Source organism: Sminthopsis crassicaudata, chromosome 2, assembly GCF_048593235.1.
Source record: "Sminthopsis crassicaudata isolate SCR6 chromosome 2, ASM4859323v1, whole genome shotgun sequence".
NCBI lineage: Eukaryota > Metazoa > Chordata > Mammalia > Dasyuromorphia > Dasyuridae > Sminthopsis > Sminthopsis crassicaudata.
Window position 1 is genome coordinate 524,402,064 of NC_133618.1, and position 20,656 is coordinate 524,422,719.

General features: G+C 34.6%; 1 protein-coding gene across 1 annotated transcript in view; it reads right to left on the minus strand.

Annotated features, from left to right (window-relative positions):
- Positions 1 to 7,963: 7,963 nt before the first annotated feature.
- Positions 7,964 to 20,656, minus strand: part of ONECUT1 (one cut homeobox 1) — a 38,059-nt gene continuing 25,366 nt past the window's right edge. Inside the window, exon 3 of the mRNA XM_074294546.1 lies at positions 7,964 to 8,338. Coding sequence (XP_074150647.1) covers positions 8,046 to 8,338 — 293 coding nt within the window. The 3' untranslated portion in view covers positions 7,964 to 8,045. The remainder of the gene's footprint in view (positions 8,339 to 20,656) is intronic.

Consider the following 20,656-nt stretch of genomic DNA (forward strand, 5'->3'; position numbering starts at 1 on the left):
TATCTCAATCCTCTCGAGCTTAACCCCCCCCAACCATATAAAAACACATACATACATACATAACATAAAAAAAAAAATCTATTTTCAGATAGATAGCAATCAGATTGGTAGAAGTTGCCTCTGGAAATAGAATGCTGCTCTGTTATTTTAAAGTATATTCTTTTTTTATCCAGAAAATCTTTGGGGGAAAAGATTGTTTTCTTCATTGACTTTCATGTGAATATTAGCATCCTGCTTCTTTACCACCCTCCCATCCTCATCCACCCTCCAAAACAAAGCTCATGGCTAATTTTTGTGATTGTGTGGATGGGAAAACAAAAGGAGTCAAGAAAGGTCTAAATTTAAAGTGCTGGAAAATCCAACATTTTATTGACTACATTTTGGTGACTACATAAACGCTGAAACATTTTAACACTGAAAAGCATGATGGCATCATCACTTGCTTTTTTTTTTTTTTTCTTTTTCTTTTTTTTTCTTTTTTGCTTAGCAAACACAGCAGATGATATTGCACGGCATAAAGTGAGAACAGTAGTGAAGCTTAAAAAAAGGAAAGAAACCTTAATGCAGTACAGGAGATACCCATAAACAAACCAGAATAATGCCTAATGCATTATACTTTTTGTTTCTACACACAAAAGTACAGAAGAAGCATTGGACAGAAAGAGACAGAAATAGACAGAGAGAGAGAGAGAGAGAGAGAGAGAGAGAGAGAGAGAGAGAGAGAGAGAGAGAGAGAATTGACAAAATATTAGCAATCAACTGTAATTGGGTACAATAATCAGTTAGTCTGAAATGCAGATGCAACATATAAACTACTACTGCTTTCTAATTGACAAACAAAAAAGAGCAACATTTGTCTTTTATCAAAAATCTTCTAAGCCCCTCATGGTTTTTATTTTTATTTTTATTTTTTTCATTGCTAAGGAAGAACTCCCTCTTGCTCTTGGAAGATTTTCTACCTCTACTGATCTTTTTATTTTTTTTTTTTAATTTTTTTTTTACCTGATGATTGTCTTAGGCACCCTCCTTATATAATTAAACCATCAAGCTAACTTGAACATGGAAACTGAGACACAATCAAACAATAGCTAAGGTCAAAGGTGTGTTGAGAATGGAAAAGTTCAAGAAAGAGGAAGGGAGATTCCCAGGGAACACAGACTAGTGGGCTGGTTTCAGATTGGACAACACCATCAGATATAGGAACACAACTATTGAAGCAAGTAAAAGACAATTTTTTGAAAGTTTATTTTTTTTTAATACTGTTGTTTTGTTTCGAATGCAAAACTAAAATGATCCCACAATGATGATGCAATAAATGCAGAACATACTACAAAAATTCAAAAGGCTAAAGGAGAAACAGAAAACAATTCTTAAGGGATACAATTCTGTTCAGTGTTTCATTGCTGATGGTAAAAGACTAGTTAATAACTACTGCTTTTTTTTTTTTTCCTGGATTTTCTTTCTGTTATACATAAGTCACTGCACAGCATTACAGTATGTATTTAAAAGCAAATAACAAGTCAATGCTTACCAATGACAGACCATTGAATGATCCTGCATTTCAGAGCAGCTTTATTGCCCTATTTAAATACTTGACAAGTATAAAATGTATCTAAGAAAATGTAACATTTGTCCCAAAGCTTAAGCCCTCCCTTTCCTTTCCCACCCTAAACCCCCCATAGTATATCCCTGAAAATGAAAAGGTACACCTTGAACTTAACTATTGCGTCTGGAAAGAAAATATTTACATTGGTAATAAATCATATGGATTGATGACATTCATTTCAAACAGAAATTATCACTCAAGCAAAATAGTGAGCATCGTCTCCCCTGACAATGCCATTTCTCAGGTTTGTAGAATTCTTCATGTGTGTGTATGTATACATATATACATATTCACACACATATACATATATATGTATATATACATATATATCCACATTGTGTGCATGTATGGACATATTATGTGTATATATCTATATTTATTGGGCTGAAGTGACCCAAAATAGTGGCAACCATCTGAAAAACATCAATGGGGCCTGATTTCAGTTTGTTGCTTCTAGTTTGGAAAAAGAAAACAGTGGGAGGTGAAGTATGGGGAGGGACAAACTTAATTTGGGGAAGCCATTATTCCTTCTCTCCGGGGCCTCTGAAACTATTCCAATTGGCAGATGGGGAGGTTGGGGTGATGAGGAAGTTTCCAAGTAGGGGGAGAAGTGGAGAGGGGAGAGGATGTAGAGTAACAAGCTATATAGGAAAGGTATGGAAAAATTTCCTTTTTACAAAATTAAATTTATAGCTGGGACTGAGATCATTCTCTAGGAGTCTCCTGTTTTCTCACAAGTGTTGCCTCAAAAATAGCATCAGCTCAGTCATCTGTCCTTAGCAGTGACTTTCTTTTTGGAGACCCTGAGCCATGACATTATACATATCTTTCTAGAAGTGGAAATGTTCCTTTCAGCCGCAGAAGCTTGATAAAACTCAGAAATATTTCCAAATTCAAGTTAGCTTGTTTTGAGAGTTTTTACAATTCTTTCCTTTCCCATACCCGTGCGAATGGTAAATTTTTTAAAAAGTCAGCAAAGTATCTCACAAATGCCGGTGCTTTTAAACATCAAACAAGTTTTAAATTCTTTGGAACTGCAGGTCTTACCTGCAAAGTAATCTTTTCTTTAAAAAAGACAAATAAATAAAGAAAAAACACACGAATAATGCTTTTCTTCTTTCTAAGTGACAAAAAGGACGATCTTGAAACACTCATTTTGGCATGTACAAGTTTTTGAAGGGGGGAATGGGGAGGAAACCTGGCAGTGTTTACAACACACACTGAAGTGCCTGCTAAGACAAGGCTAAAGATAACACCCTGCAGTTAAGAGAAGCTCTCTACTTCAGCTCATCTTAGCATAAAGAACAAAAAAGATTGTAACATAAAGCTTTGGCCATTTCAAATCTACTATATACATTTTTTAAAAACTACAGTCATAAATTAAAGTAGTGATTAAATAAGCTTATACAAAATGTAATTAAATAAAAAAATCACAGCACATTATAGAGGGGAAAAAGTAGGAAAAACCCAGTGTCACAAAAAAGATAATTCTTTTTTTTTTTTTTTTTACCCTGTGAAAAAATTAACTACCAAACACAAAATGCCTTAAGTAACTATCAAAATGAAAGTAATTTTTTTTTTGTTCCTTTCTTGCATTTATACATAATCTTTAACCCACCTGGGGAACATTTCCAGAAATTAAAAGTCTTCCTTGAGCATCCTAGGGCAGTTCTGCCAACCAAAAAAGCAAAACCAAACCAAACCCAACCAACCCCAAACTGAAGGGAACAAATCTTCAGTGATACATACTACAAAATAAATAAGAATTATAAAGATTTTTTTTAAGTAATCTTAACAATTATCAAACTAGTAAGTTTTGCCTTATCACATAGACTCTCTATACAACATAACCCTAAACTTCATTACTATGAGGTATTTGGAGGAATTGGTAAAAGAGATGCACGGCCTGCCTGGTGGAGGGACTCAAACAGTGATGGGAAGGGAGAGAGGAGGACCTTTGGTTCATCAGCAAGAAAGTGGAAAAAAAAAGTTTTCCTTTGGTATCAAAGAAAGTTTCATTGCATGGTTGCACGGAAAAAGCACCACGGTGAATAATTATTCCTTTTTTTTTTTTTCCATTAGTGGCCTTTCTAAGAGGCTGAGGTATTCAAAGAGTATAAGGTGAGAGAGGTCAACAGCGGTTTAACACTTTGGTTTAAGCAAGGCACTCGTCCTATGAGTTTACAAAGTTTGCAACATGTTTGCCTAAAGATTTATTAAGTAGTATTAGCAGTAGTAAGAGTAGTATTTCCTAATGTCATTATTATTATTATTACCATTATTATTATTATTATCAATAATGAAGACAAGTTTATACACTGAGTGAAGATTGAGAAAGGGGAAAAGAGGTGAGGGAAGGGAAAGGGGCTGAGTCCCCTTTGCAGACCAAGGCCGTGCATGAAAAAATCTTTGGTATTCTTTGGTATCATCAATGTGATTAAAATCACCAATGGAAATCGAGTGAGGTAGCGTCTTTGGTTCACACTATAAATAGTAGATTTTTTACACATTTATTTTTTACATTTGTGGAAGTAGCTATTTCTTACCTTTTGCTTCTTTGTCCTTCATATTTAGGAAATAGTTACCAGATGTATTATAAAGCTAACCACACCACAATAATAACCCAGAAGGCCCAACAAGTCTCAAAATAACCTCCGGCCTTTGAATGCACCCTAAACTTGGCTTGATAGAAAAGGGAGAAGTGCTTTCTCTTTGTTTGCTAAATGCATAGTTTTCATCCTTTATGTACAAAGGGAGGACCTTTCTAGAGGAAAATGCCTTTATAATTCATGTGAGAAGTGTCCTAGAACTCTTTGGTATAACAGTTTGCATTTAACCTGTGAAGACAGGCTATTCACCTGGGATAGCATTGGGAGTAGGAAGAGTCCCAAAGTAACACAGTGCTTTTCTTTTTGTTCTGGCAAAGGAATTACCGTGCTCTTGATTGGGTGTAGTGAATGACATGGGTCAGTTAGAATTTCTGGATTCCACCACACCCTTTCTTTGGTCTTTAGGGTCTATTCCAGCTGCATTCTGAGATTGAATCCCTGAAATCCAGAATTATTTTACCTGAACTCTGATTAAAGCTTTACCTCCTATTCTTTGGTACCAGCTTCCTTCCCCATAGCATCATTCCCCCCACCCTCATGATTGGCCCCTTTCAGGAAATATTTCCTCTGGTAATAGGACCTGGATGATGGATGGATGAAACCAGACTAACTTCAATTCCACCAAAAAAAAAAAAAAAAAAAAAAAAGATAATAAAGATTACTTAGAGTACAGGTTTGGAATTAACAATAAAAAAAAAAATTAAGATTTGTTCTTTAGTTGAATTTTACCTAGGAAAAGAAATGATCAGAACTTGAATAAACTAATGGCTTATTTTCTTTGATCAATGTATTAGGTTAATAACCTGAGACATAAAATAATGCTACAACTAAGCAGAAATGGTGACATTCCATTTTCAATGAGCTATTTAGAAGGTGAGTAAGGAAAATGAAGCCTGTGACAACTAGGTGATTAGCATATTGCTTGTGAAAATGTGGGGCTTGTTGATTGTGACTTCTAAAAATTAAAGGTCTTAAGTATGCATAACAGGTAAGTAAAAAATTATTTTTCAGGCTGTAGTTTGTGCATTTGTTTATGTGAAAATATATCTCTAGGTCCTGAAATTGCATACTGGGTGCAAATTCAATGCTGGTATGAAAATTCTCTTTGGTTTCAGCAAATAATTGATTATTTTCAAAAGACATTATGAAAGGAAGTATTTTTAAAAAGTGGTGACATACTTGGGGGTTGTGTCTACATCCAAAACAACTGTTTGAAATTTTAAAAATGCATTCAAATTGGTCATTTGGGATTCATGCAACAACAACAATAATAACAACAATAACAAAAATAAGCCTGGTTGCTTGAAGTCAACCAGTTTTTTGGTGGGCTTAAAAAAATTACTGGAATCAAGTAAAATCATCTATGTGTGTGCAGATATAGCTTGAAATTCCCTGAATTTTATATTCTTACGTTTGAAATGAATAAGGCTTCCCCTCCCAACATGATAAATAAGTTATATTGCAGGTTTTCTTTTCCTTCTGGAGAGAGCAAACATCAATCGGTTTTTTCCTTTGATTCATGAGGAATTGATAAGATTGAATTTCTAGGAAACTTGAAAGTATATAATTTTAGAAGTTTGTTTAGATAACTGGACTGTAATTGTGCCTTTTTTTAAAAAAAGAAATTTGGAATTTGGGGTAAAATGGAAAATCCTAAAATAAAAATACCTTTTTTTCCCATTCAACATAGATCTCAGGAAGAGGATCAGAACTGATATAATATGGCTGAGTTTCACTTTTTTTAGACTTCTGTCAGATAATTAGAAAAGATTCTCAAATTTGGTCCTAAGGAGGTAGGTAGTATGTTGAAATTATTTAACTTCTTTATCTTTAGCATTTTTATGAGATTTGAATTAATTACTTGTTATTGGAACATTGCTTAGTTTTATAATTTTAAACAGAAAAGGTAATTAAGGATAGTCAGTTTTTAGCCTAATGATAAAAATGGTATCTGCAATTGTAGTTTGAACTGAGGGAATTTTCTATCTGAATCTCCATAGTTCTATAAGAGAGAGAAAATGATTCACTAATGTACCATCATTATCTGATTTTGTTGTCTCTTCTATTATTCCTAGTGACCTTAAAAAACAAAACAAAACAAAACAAAACCCCAAATTCATGATCATATATTGCCACTGATTCTGTGACTTGAACAAAATGGAAAAATTTTGTCTGTGTTTAGAAGGTCAGGTCAAGTGCTCTTTTGATTTGCCCCCTTTTAACTAAAGTGGAATCTATAGCATGCAATATCCAGCTTGATGTAGTAGCAAGAAAGAATGTAGTACACCTTGGAGGTTGTGCTTAATGATACAAAGACTATAGAACTACAGAATTGAAAATCTACTCTTCTTTTTGGCCTTTTTCTATGTACTGTCAACAATCTTCCCAATTCAAGATTGAATCATTGTCTCTTGACACCCAAATTTCACCAAGGATTAAGCTATGTAATCACTTTGATTCACTTATCTAAGTAGTTAACAATGTTGGGTAGGTTATTTTTAGTCCATGTTTTTTATGATAGATCTTTCTTGAGTGCCTCCATTTTTTTACTCAATTTCTTTAGTCTTTTTTTTGGTTATTAGTTTTAAAAGATATTTTGACATCTAATGATTCAAAATATTAGGTCAAATTCCCAGAATTTGCAATCTCTAATTTGATGAAGTGGGTACCTACCAAAAAAAGGATTTTACGGATGCCACTTTTATAATTTCATGGTGCCAAAAGTAGGTTCAGAATGACCTCTAGGGAAATAATTTGGAAGGAACAAAATTAGATTTTTCTCAACTATCAGTGTCTAGAGTTCCATTCAAGTGATGGTTATGGAACTTGAATAGGCATGTGTCAACTGAATGGAAGGATACACTCATGGCATCAACCTTTGTGATGGGATATTAGTTGCTTCCCTGAAGCTACATTCTTTCTTGCCAGTTAAGAAAACTAATGTTTCAAATGCTTCAAGAATCCTAAATAACAGTCATAATTATATGTATACTGTATTATACAGTTAGGTCAGTTCATACGTATAACTTTACATAGTATTTTGTGTAAAAATAGCTTTGGAATATTAAAATCATTGCAATAAAATACCTGCACTATAATATTAAATGTGTTCTTTGGTACCTAGGTGAATTTTTTTTTTAATGGATGGAATCTTGTTTCAGTTTTTAAAAAATATCTGAACATTCCTTAACAAACAAAGAGAATGCACTAGTTTAGGAGTCATTCAAATTTTCATTGCTGGGTTTGAATCTGCATTTAGGTTATAGGCCTGGCAGGTTCAAACAATAGAAGAGCGAAATCCCACTTCTGTTCAAATGAACTCAGACAACTCCACACCATGTTGGCTGTGCTCTATGGCACAACCTTTCCTGAAGACCAGCCCTGCCTAAGTCCCTAACCATTGGTGGTGGGTATGTGTGTGTGTGGATGTGTGCACGCACAGTACTGAGACACCATACACCTTCACGGTGTGCTAGAAGAGTTGAAGGAGTCAGATCTGAAAAGATGTCCATTCAATGGCTAAAAATCACTATGCTTCAAACCACTAAAGAGCCAAACATAGCGAGAATGATCATGGATGGACGGTATAAGACCCAGCAGTTCTCTTGCTCATAACTTCCTCTGCCAAGTCGTCACCCTGCTGAAGTGTGTGTCTCAGAACAAAGTCAGGATGCAGGTGAGTTCAGTCTTTGGTTTCTTTGGACTATAAATATTTTTTTTTCAAATAATTCTAAGTATAAACCTGCTATCTTGAAGTCCTGGTCTTTTTTATTTTTCTTAAATTTTTATTTAAAGCTTTTCCACCGAGGTTTTAGTTTGTGGTTATTTCTTCATGCTTTGGTACAAGTGCTTGATGAAGAAGATGAATTGCTTGAATTGGTGCTGCCCTCGTCTTGCCACTTATCCAGACTTCTCCTCCTTGCATTCATGAAAAAGTTGCTGACGGTGCTCAGCTCCAATCCGAGCTGCTGGGAAATGGTGATTTGCAATTCTTTGGACGGACGCTTATTTTCTTTGAATATTGCATGTAGAGTTCGACGCTGGACATCTGTGAAGACCAACCTAGGCTTTTTGGGTGTGTTCCCTCTATCCTTCCCATGTTCTTGCTCTTTCCTTTTGCATGCTGCAATGAAACACATAGTCATGTTAGAAAGTTGCCTGGAAAAATATGGAAGCCATAAGGCTAGGCTAATGAAATTGTCTAACTAGATGCATCAATTAATACAACAATTTAATATTTTTTGCTTTGAAATAATTTTTTTCTTATCTCTACTTTCTTTGCCTTATGGATAAAGTGAATCAAATGATTCAGTTTGCTCCTTCTTGGTTTTCTTAAATTGTGGTCCTTTCAGTGTTAATTTTATTTACTAATGCAGAGATCTGAGCTAAGAGTAGTTGGATTGGGAGAGAAGAGAAGGAAAACTGTGAAAGACTGAGAAGAAATAGCTTAGACCCTTGAAATGTTTATAGTATAACTGGGTTAGATGAATAGAAATTGGGTGTTGTTTGAGTTAAAAAATAAAAATTAAAAAATCTGGCCCCCCAATCCCAATTTATTTTCTTTCTAATTTTTTTTCATAGTTTAAAAGAAAACATTGTGTTGAGTTTCAATTGGATAAATCTAACAATAGAATAGAACAATAGGACCAGGAAGACAGTTTCTTAAAGTGATTAGCATATTATCAATCTTTCCTTTTTCTTTCACTGCCCTATGTTGTTCTCAAACTGTCCAGGGTTTATCAGGGTTTACTGTAATAGGTTTATACCATAAGATGATTAATGATAGCAAGAAAAGAAGATAAGGTATAAAAGATAGAAGAAAAGAAGATAAGATATAAATATATTCATAGAAGCACTATTTGTAATAGCCAAACATAGAACTTAATATCCAATGATCAGGGAAATGACTGAACAGACCATAGAATATTAAAGTAATGGAATAAATATGACTGTACCTTAAAGAATGGTGGATCCAAAGAACTCATTGAAGTGTAACATTTAAAACAAGGAAAAGCTTAAATAAAGTCACACAGAGTGAAGAAAACACACAACAGAGAACAACATACACAGTCTATGGCAATATAAAGGCTGTTAAATGCAGTCAAACTACAACCAGCAATGTTGGTAACATGTTATCAAAATTAAAAGTGTTCATTCTCCTTTTCTGATAGCAATCAGTGTATTACAATACTCTCAGACACATTCTTCTTTAACTGTTTCTGGGCAATGCACTTGCAAGGGGTGATGGCAGTGATGGTGGAGGAAGTTGAGCAAAAGGAACCTAGGAGAAGTAGAATAAAAAAGAGGAGGAGGAAAGAAGGACTTAGCTGGAGAAGAAGGCAGTAAGACAAAAGAAAGATCAATGTGACTGCTAAGGTTCCAAAGTGATGAGAAGATATGGAACAGGTGAGGCAAGTTGTCCAAGGGAATTGAGAATATAAGCAATGAGTAACAGGAATAAAGGATAGAGAATTTTTCAACCATAAATGATGTAGATCAAGGAGACAAGCGATCAAGGTGACAAGGTCACAAAGCAAAGTTTGCTGAGACCTCACTTAGAGTATTCCATGTTTGTTTTTCTACCACTTCCAGGTTATCAATGAGAAGGAATTATTTCTTAAAACAACAATAACAACAACAACAACAACAACAACAACAACAAAACAAAACAAAACAACAGGATAAGGACTCCTCTGTGAAAACAAGGGAGGAAAATGAATGGAAGAGGCAGAAGAAAATTTTGATCTATGTTAGGAGGTTAGAGAGTAATGAAATGTGATACAGAGGAAACAAATATAACTGGAGGATAGGGGAAGAATGAAAAAACTAGCTAATAAAAGTTATTATAAGTAGATTTTCTATAAATAGAAAATAATCAATAAATAAACAAATAGTATAAATAGTAAACAAATTAAACCAACTGGTATTTAGATTAGCTAAGTAAATACATAATTCTTTTTTTTCCCCCCTGAAGCTAGGGTTAAGTGACTTGCCCAGGGTCACACAGCTAGGAAGTGTTAAGTGTCTGAGACCAGATTTGAACTCTGGTCCTCCTGAATTCGGGGTTGGTGCTCTATGCACTGAGCCACCTAGCTGCCCCTTAAGTAAATACATAATTGATAGTTGGAAAAATATACAACCCTTAATGTCATCCAAAAGACATGGCTAAGAAAAATCATAAATATTCATTTTCCATCTATAAGGGACAGAAGGTTTTGATGGGAAAAGCAGCAATTGATAATGTTAAATTCAGCTTACACTAAGTTCTTAAGGTAGTTAGAGGCAGAGAAGTCAGAATGGCAAAAGCTAAGAATTGAGACTTAAATTAATCAATGAAGGGAAAATTAATTCCTTGTAATGGCATTTGAAGCCCTCCATAATGTCTGCAACTGATGTTTCTAACTTTATTTTTTTATTACTTCTCTTCTTATACTCTTATACTTCATCCAAACTGGATTATTCATGTTTACCAAGGAAATATATTTTGAAGCTTTGTCCACACTATTTCTTATTCATCTTTGTCTATCTTTCAAGGTCTCTTTAAGGAAATCTTAAATGATCTCCACCACCTTTCATTTCTTTACTATGAAATGATCTCTTCTTCCTTTAAAATCCAACATCATTTTGTTTGTACCATTCATATATCTTATCATATGTTCTATTCAGTATTATATTTATTTGTATATATTTCTTACCTCTGCTGCTAGACTATAAACTTCTTAAGTATAGGAAATATTTTTTATTTATTTTTCTCTTTTCTTTAATATCTAGCACATAATAGGTGTCCAATAGTGCTTGTCAAAAATAAATGAATGGGAACCACTGATAATTTTAAGATAATATTAGGGAGTACCTTATATTCAGACAGACTGATAGTGGGCTCCCTGATCAAAGAGGGTTGGAGGAAGCAATTAATTTATTCAGAAAGAATTGTTCTCTACATTTTCTCTTGTATTTTCCCCTGGCATGGGGAATTTTGAAGGGTAAGTTGCTATTCTGCAAAACACTATTGCTGATAAGAGGAGGGAGAGAAATTCCCCTTTTCCTCTTATTCCACTGAATTCTGAAAGTGGCACAAGGGAAAAGACTACTTCTGCAGTTGGCTAGGGAGGACTGGCTTGTCTTAGAGTGTCTCAGGTGTTTTAAATACTTTGAGTGATATTCTCCTTCCAGCCTTTCTGCTTTTTTAGGAGTTTTCTAACCAGGAATTCCCTACATCAGAGATATTACAGTTCTAGGTCCTCTTTCCCTCTCATTTGCTTTCTAAATATGAAAATCCAACTTCTATGTCAGGATACCTTAATTCTAAAACTGACTCTGACATGAAATAGTTATGTCATTACGCAAATAACTTCACCTCATTGGGCCTCTGTTTATATATTTGTGAAATGAGATAATTGAACTAAATAATCTATTAAGCTCCTTCCAGGACTAGTATTCCATTATTCTTTTTATAATTTAGCAAGTTATCACTTTTCATATAACTTTTTTTCTCTCCCTCCTTTCTTCTTTCCTTCCTCTTTCCTTCCCTCCCTCCCTTTTTCTTCTCTCTTTTCTTTCTCCCTCCCTCCCTTTCCTGTTTCCCTCCTTTCCTTTCTTCCTTTCTCCTCTCCTTTTCTTCCTTTCCTGCATCTCTTTTCCCCTCTCTTCCTTCCCTTCCCTTACTTCTTTTCTAAACTTATTGTAAGGTATGTTATTTCAATCTATGTGGTTTGGCACAATCCAATTTAGCCCCTAGAGATGTAAATTTGATGCTGTCATTGGCATAACAGAGCCATCTTATCTTTTAAGGCCTGGGGGATTTTACCAATATATAAAGCAATCTGTTTCAATATATTTCATAATTCCTTGAGATTTTACTTCTTGTAGCCTCCTCTCATTGACACAAATTAGTTTTTATTTGAAAGAAGATCAAATAAAAAGGCTGCAAATCTGGGATTATGTGTCTTTCAGTTTGGGACAATTTTGTAGTTGAGAATATGATACCTTTTTGTTTTTCTCTATTTTAGTTTTCTTCCCTGTATATCCCTTTAAAAGGCTTTCTAATTGAAATCTAAGGCAAATCTGGCTGCTTATAACAGGTTCCTGGGTTATCGTACTGAGACTGTTAATTCCATCTGAGGTAATTCCTCTTCAACTGTATAGAGTCTTTCTCAGCTCTAGATATACATGCTAAAATGTCACTATCTCATTTTCCATTGTTGTAATCACCCAAGGGTTATGGGGGGAAAAAAAAAAACTTCTATGAGCACCTGGCTATGGACAATACCATATTTAAGGACTTTGGACCACTTACTTGCAGGAACTTAATATATTTACTATTTTACTAATTTTCTATTAAAGCCATAGGATAGAATGTTTCAATTGCTTCTTTATCCCATTTTATGCATATTTATCTTAATAGATTTATTTGTCCTATGTTGAAGCTTTTAGAACAACTTCAAAATATCTGGAGCTAAAATTTGCTTTAATACTCTTTATTGAACATTTTGTGAAATTGAGAACAGCACATAAAGATACTGTGGAGAAAGCAGATTTTACACTTGGAATCTCTTGAACTGTAATTTTGGTTAATCACTTTTGTGCTAGTGACAACTCAGTTTCTTCAATTTTACAAAAAGAGACAAAATTCAACTCAATTTTTATCTTGGGAACTTGTGAAGACAAGAAAGTCAAGAGAAAAGTGTAATCATACAAATATAATACACCATGTCTATTTGCATTTTTTTCTCTCCTCCCATATTCTCATTCCCAAATTGAGTATACATGAGGCAGGGATGAGTTCATGAGAATTATAGAATATCAAGTATATGGGTAGTCCTGTAGTTCATCAATCTTCATTAATCTTTTAGATTCTCATTTCCTTTTCCTAAAAACAGTGATACACTCCAAGTGGCACAGAAAATAGACTAAAAATTCACTGGAATTCAGATATTTTAATGATCTCTCTTTTCTTTGAATAGCTTTGCTATGATGTAAATGAAACAAATAAAAAAAATGCCCACAAAAAAAAGATCAGAAGGAAGTTCAGAAGGGGGAAATAGATAAGCAAAGGGGTATTGGTACTTTCATGTTAAGTTTAATATTTACTGAAAGAAAACAAGCTGTATGTAATGAATATTCATGGATTCATGTACAATCCCTTTTCTGTTATTCCTCGTATATGGAAATGTTTGTATAAAGGAGTGGGATTCTTTGTCAACTCCTCTCCACTACTGTTCAGTTGATACAAGTTATAGAATGTTAAAACATATGATGAGGTTTTAATTTGCTAAAAAGGTGTATTATATTGTGATTCCTTTATGAGGTTCAAATAATACCTAGCTGATTGAGTCAAGAAGGGAATGGGATGGGCTGAACAAACAAATTAATAATACCCATGGAGACTTTAAGCCTTGGACAAACTTTAGCAGTAGGGAAGATTGCAAGGTAATAAATGCCTATTGAGGAGAGGCCCTTGTTGGTGGTGGGATAAAGATTGAATTTCTGCCTCCTTTCCCCTCTTCCCTCCATATAACATGTTGTTTTGAAAAAAAGATTCCTACAAAAGCTACACTACATCCATCAGGGAATAAAGGGAAATATTCTAGACAGATATAGACAGTGAGTCAGTCTTCAAGAAATGTGACTCCTGGAGTTAGAAATTGCTTTGCCACATCCTTCTTGTCTGACTTATGACAATTGTACTATAAGCTTGAGCCTACTCTTCTTTAGTAGGCTGTATGTATTAGTGGGAGAGTGCACTCCAGGTTTATAGAAGGAATGTGGGAGAGTGTGCACCAGGTTTATAGGAGGGATGTTTTATAACTACTGTTCTTGCTATGCCAAACACTTAAATACTTTGTTGAAAGCTAATTGAATCTTTGGTTGTTTAGTTGTCAATGGTTAATATTAGTTATAGTTTCCTTAGACATTAAAGTATTTCAGTCATGTCCAACTATTTGTGACCCCATTTAGGGTTTTCATGGCAAAGGTACTGGAGTAGTTTGCTATTTCCTTCTCCAGCTCATTTTATAGATGAGGAAATTGAGACAAACAGGGTTAAATGACTTGCCCAGCAGTGCATAGCAAATAAATATCTGAGGCTGGATTTGAACTTAAGTCCTCATGGCTCTAGGCCACCACTCTATCTACTGTGCCACCAAACTTTTATTCATTGAGTCTACTGACATTAATAAAAGCATACTAATTTGGGGCTCATGAGTTAGTGGGGCAGGAATGTAAACAGAATGTTATTCTTAGAACCTTAGATGGCATCTCTTCTCTGTAGACTCAGCCTTAGAGATTGAGGCAAGTTGATACATCAGTGATTGTTAAATTCATAATTTAGAGGCTCCTCTTCCAAATTTCTTTTAAATGGCTCCTTTTGCTTTTCATTGTTCTCTCTTTCTGATCTTTTCCTTCCTTTTCTCTTTTCACCTTTGTCCCAATTAATTCATACTTAGAGTAACAGACCGATAATTCATTCTTATTCACTGCAATTAATAATATATCAAAAACATTTGTTTTATAATTATTATTAAAGAAAAATCATAGATTTACAGATATTTCAAATTCACAATATAAATTTGGGAATAGGTTTTTGCCACACATGTTTCTGACAGTAGCAAAAGTAAAAGATTGAAAGAGAAAATGCAGGGTTATTGGAGGAGGGACTTCCCTGGGATACTAAGGAAGAACTGATTAATTGGTTTATCCAAGAAACTGCTTACCTACCCTCTGATGACTGAGTCAGATCCAACAAGATCAGGAGCTCTAATGGAAAGGACCAGATCTTAGGGTCATAAGGTCTTAGGATCATGGCTCTAGAGCTACTATCTAACATGATAAAACTGGGAATGGGAAGTAGACATTTTAAGAAGAAATTCTGGTACTTGCTCACAATTGTATAACATTTTAAAGTTTACAAAACACTTTTCTCATATGATCCTATGAGGTATGTAACACTAGTATTCTTCCTTCCTTCCTTCCTTCCCTCCTTCCTTCCTTCTTTCCTTCCTTCCTCTCTCTGTCTCTGTCTCTCTGTCTGTCTCTGTTTCTATCTCTGTCTCTCTCTCTCTCCCTTCTTTCTCTCTGTCTCTGTTTCTCTCTCTGTCTCTCTGTCTCTCTCTGTCTCTGTCTCTCTGTCTCTCTGTCTGTCTGTCTCTCTCTCTCTCTCTCTCTCTCTCTCTCTCTCTTTCTCCATCCATCATTCATTCATCTATCTATCTATCCATCTAGCTATTATGAGGCAGTTGAGGTTAAATGATTTGCACAGGAATAGACAGCTAATAAATGTCTTAGGTTGAATTTTGAACTTTCTGACTCCAATCTGGCACTCTATCCACTGCACCACCTAGTGGCTCTATTTTGTTACCTATAAAATAGCTGAATAAAAAAAATAGTGGTGGTAGAACAAAATACCTACAAATTTTAATAGGGAGAAAGACTTAAAGAAAACCACAGAATACTGATAATTTCCTGAGGAAAGCAAGCCTGTTAGGTACTAAAAGAGGATGGGGAGATGGAGAGGGAGATGGCCAGTAGATTCTTGGACACTTAGAAACAAATGTTGAAATTAGATTTGGGATCAAAGATTCCAGATCAATGTTTCTTAAGCCAATAAAGCAGAAATTTAAATATCACCTCTCAGTAGTTTTGCAGATTTTGTCCCTCTCCCTCCTAATTTCCTCTACTTTACCTCTTTCTAACTCTCATATACTGGCATATATATGAGCAACCCCAAAAAGAAAGTCCCTGACTTTCTGGTGCTGATAAACTTTCAGTTGCCACAATCAAAGGGCTCTGGGAGTTGTCTGCATGTCCTAAGAACATAGTCTTTCCTTTTTTGTTTCACTCCACTAATATTTCTCCCTAGTAGTTTTGGCACAAAATAAGTGAGTTTTAGAATCATATTTATTTCATAGATTTAGAATTGGAAGGAATCTCAGAGATAATAATATCCCAATTCTCCCAATTTTCAGTTAAAGAAACTAAGGACTTTATAGAAATGACCTGCTCAAGGTTACATAGGCAGTAAGCATCAGAGGTCATATTTAAACCCAACTCGTCTGACATCAAAGGTACTGAATATTTTTTTCTACTATGCAAAAGCTAACTCACTATGTAATGAGATGAAATTTTAGGTGTACAAATTAGCTGTATTACCCTAAGCAAATTACTGAATCCTTGTTTGCTTCAATTTCCTCATCTATAAAATGATCTGGAGAAGGAAATGGCAAAGCAGTCTAGTATCTTTGCCCAAAAAAAACCCAAATAAAGTCATAAAGAGTTGGACATGAATGAAAACAATTAAACAACAAAATTCAAAGGAAATAAAAGTAAAAGGTTTGCAAACTTTAAAATCGATAATTATCATAACTATTGCCACTACTACTAAAAATTGAATTAACTACATTATGTTAAGATATTAATGGCTCTACTTTTAACAATAGTTTTATGGAATAATGGCACTTTCACCTAAAACTATCTGATGCTGGGTTAAGTTCTATATTATAGTAGGTTTTTTTGGGGATACCAAATCTCACCATTTGGCTTGTCATATATTCTACCTATATATAAGAGTAGTCCAGAGAAAGAGAAATTTAATAGGCTCCAGTAAGCCCCACTTCAAACCTCAACAAATGCTCTGGTCCTCTGATGACTTTGCTTAGTGGCAGTCAGCATAGTTCAGTGCCAGGGAGGCTTGGCAATGACAGCATTGAACCTCCATCTCAGATATAGATGGGAGACAGAGATAAAGAGTAAGGGACAAAGAAAAACTTGGTAGAACTGAAGGTTCTCTGATTCACTTCCTTCTCCCCCCAAACTGGACAGTGACAGTTTTATTATGTAATCTTGGCAAAGACAAAGTAAGTTTTGTTGGTTTATATTTATAAGCCTTCTGAAGGGCCTCTGCTGGCAGCTATAATTTGTTTCAAAGTAAAAAACAATGGTGTGCTGTGGAAGTGGGGAAGTTGGGATTGCACCTCACAGGGGGGACAAGGCAATTTATTAAGGTCCATGTGGGAACCAGTGGAAGAGCCTGGAGTAATGAACCAGTGAAGTTGTGACAGCCTCAACACTGTATTTTACTTACACAAAGAAAATATTTTTCTCAAAATGGAGAAATGGGTGAGAAATGATTAAAGATATAAAAGTAAATATGGTAGCTCTCTTTAATGTCAAAGATTAAGCCACCAAATTCTTCAAAAAAATCATAAAATTTCAGAGTTGGTTAGGACTTTAAGGGCCACTTCTTTGAATTTATACTTGGGGAGGGAAATCCTCTCTGTTCCTTGCAGATTAAATAATTTTAGACCTCAACTCCCTGTTTTTGTTTTATACAAAAAAACTCTTCTGAGCAGATAAAAAAGAAGCCAAAGAATTGTTGGCTCACTGTCTTTTCTCCATCATTAGATAACATCATATCATCTCATTCCTTCTTTGATTCTTTTATTTTTCCAAACATGGCTTTAAAAATCCTCTTATTCTTAGTCTGCTTCTTGTACTTTGTTAGAAAGTGATCAAGGAATGAGACCCATCTGAGAATGAGTCCATACAATATTTGTCTGGATGAAGAAATGTATAGGATGGACATTAGGAAGAACTGATATGATTGATATCTTTATCTTTGCAAATAGTAAATGGTGATTAGCTTATGACATAGGTCTATTTGTTAAATATATTGATGAGCTAAGAGTCAGATTTATGGCCAATTTCATCAAATATTCACATGTAGAATATGGTAGAAATTGTGATAATGAATTACTTAGGGATGACACCATAGGACACACTTAAAGTAATTAAAATCCAAGGGATGAAAGGCTTTGATATGAGTTTTAGAAAGAGAGCACTATGTGTGATAGTTTAATTGTTACTAGATGAAAGAAGATAAAGTTGTTGAAAGAACTTTGTGTTTGGAATCTTTTGCCTGAAGGAGAGATTTACTTTTGTTTAGGACACCATGCAATGACCTCAGCTGTGTAGATAGGAATCCCCTTTTTTCTTCTCTGAACCAGACAGGGCAGAGCACTATGGTAGAGGGGGGGACCTTGAGACAAATCATCCTGAAGTTGTTTCCTATTCCCCTTCCTCTCCAGGATTTTGTACAGAGGAAACTTTTTTTTTTTTTTTTTTTTTTTTTTTTTTAAGATAAACAATAGATGAGGATTAAAAAATGACAAATAGCAATGTACAGTTATTGGAGGTATGAGATGGGAAACAAGATGGGAGAAATTATGGCTGATTATATCATTGATATTCAAATATACAATGTGGTACAATGAAAAGAAAGATAGGTTTGATCTTAGAGTAACTGACTTGAATCCTAGTTTTATAACTTAATACTCTGTCCTTGGACAAATTAATACATCCCTATGTAACTTAATTTCCTCATTTGAGATTGGTGCTAAGGTTTGCTTATAGTTATGCTCTCAGGGACTTAATTTATTTTTTTACCATTAATTCTTGTTCTTTACATTTTAATATCTTCCCTTGTCATTACCTGTCACTGAAGACCCTACAAAACACCAACCCATAGCAGAGGCCCAGAGCTACAGCCAGGAATTTTTGTACTGGGGATAAGTACTATAAACACAGCTTTTGGCAAGATACTAAAAGTGTCTTTTTCTTTTTACACTAAAAGTGTAAAAGTGGAGTTGATACACAAACTTGTTTCATGGAAAGCTTGGTGCTTTTTGTCTTAAGGCCAGTTTGAGAAAGTAGATGATGACAAAGAAAGCAGGGAAAGGAGAGGAATTCACTCCATCTATTATTTTGCTTTTAAAAAATTGTCATTCTTGCCAAGTAGGTGCTAAACTTTGTTATTTCTATGCTTTTCAAGGACTTTTAAGAGCTCTAAATTCACCATCCTCTATATCTGACACTGATTTAGAAGGGTAATGGTGGTGGTGGTGGGGGGGTAAAGACCTGATTGTTTAGCCCTAATTATAACTCTGGAGATGCCAAAGGCAAGTTCAGCCCTATTATCTTTCTGGATTCGGACACCACTCACCTGCAGCAAGTGTAAGCATACCAAAACCTTATGGATATAGTTGAGTAAAACTCTAGTGATGATTATGCTTGCTCCCAACCACCAAAACAATGTGCCTAGCAAAGTGTCCTATAAATAAAAAAGTGTCTTATTCCTAACCTAGCTCCCTCTTATCTGTAAAAAGTGGGAATGTTACTGCTGCTATAAACAAAAGGCTGTGGTCTTCCTTTCTTCCAGACCTGGACAGGAGCTGCTATTTTGTGACTCCTTTGTCCTAAAAAAAACACCTCAGTAAATAAAGGTCATGGAGGGCACAGTCATCCCAGAAACATTTGGGGTTCATTGAAATGACTTGGGAACTTTTTTTTGGAATCTTATCTGTTACTGGATCCTCTTTGCTATGTCAGAGAACCAAGCCAGGAAATAACTAAGATCCATGTAGAGCAAACATACTGAGAATTAGGTGATATATATGTGTGCTCTATACATGCATGTGTGTTGTGCTCTGTTGTATCTATTTTTTGTTGATATATATAGTAACAGTTATTCACTTAAAATAGAATAAAACAAGTTTTCTTTTTAAAATCCACTCAACTTGAAAACATTTCTCTTATACTTCATTCTTCTTCAAATCCTAAATCTTTTGTTTTCATTCAACAAACCCACCAGATTGAAAAATAGTGGATTAAAAAACATTTAAAGATCATATAAGATTAATTGGATGGCGACACAACATAGTTGATATAGAGCTGTGTACTGGTTGTGTACTTTGGACTCAGGAATTTGCCCTTTCAATACATATTGATCACATGATCCTGAGCAAATCTTAGTGCCTAGAACAAAACTCTAAAGACAATGAATTGTAGTACAGGTGGTGATCAACATTAGTAGCAGGACTCACTTTACTGGAAACTACCTATGCCATTAAAATCATAGATCTGACCCAAACCCAGAAAAACAAAAAGAATTAATCTTAATTGATTATGTGTAAATTAGTCCCTTAAAAGATTCATTGAGCGATCACATAAAAGCATATATCTTTCTATATTGATGGTAGTGTGTATATGATGGTAAAACATTAAGACAGTGACTAAAGTCAGGTCAGATGAATATGGGGTGCTAATGAATTAGTTCTTTTATTTCAGCTTTACTATTCCCCTCCCCACAAATTAGTTCTTTTTGACTGTATTAAACAATTTTTTTTACTGATGTTGGTTCATTTCTGGCTCAAGATACCAATGTGATTGGATGAAAAATGTTTTTCTCATCTAGGTTCCTGTTATCTGTCTGATTGGTGTCAGAGTGTCAGAGAATTTATTTCCTTTGTTTGATAGTTTTGTTTTGTTTAAATACAAATCTTGGTGATATACCTGAAGGATCTTAGATATGGCAAGGAACATTTGAGATCCTAGAAGATCTTTGTATTTCAAATTTTTAGGATTTTTAAATTTCTGAGATTCTAAGCTG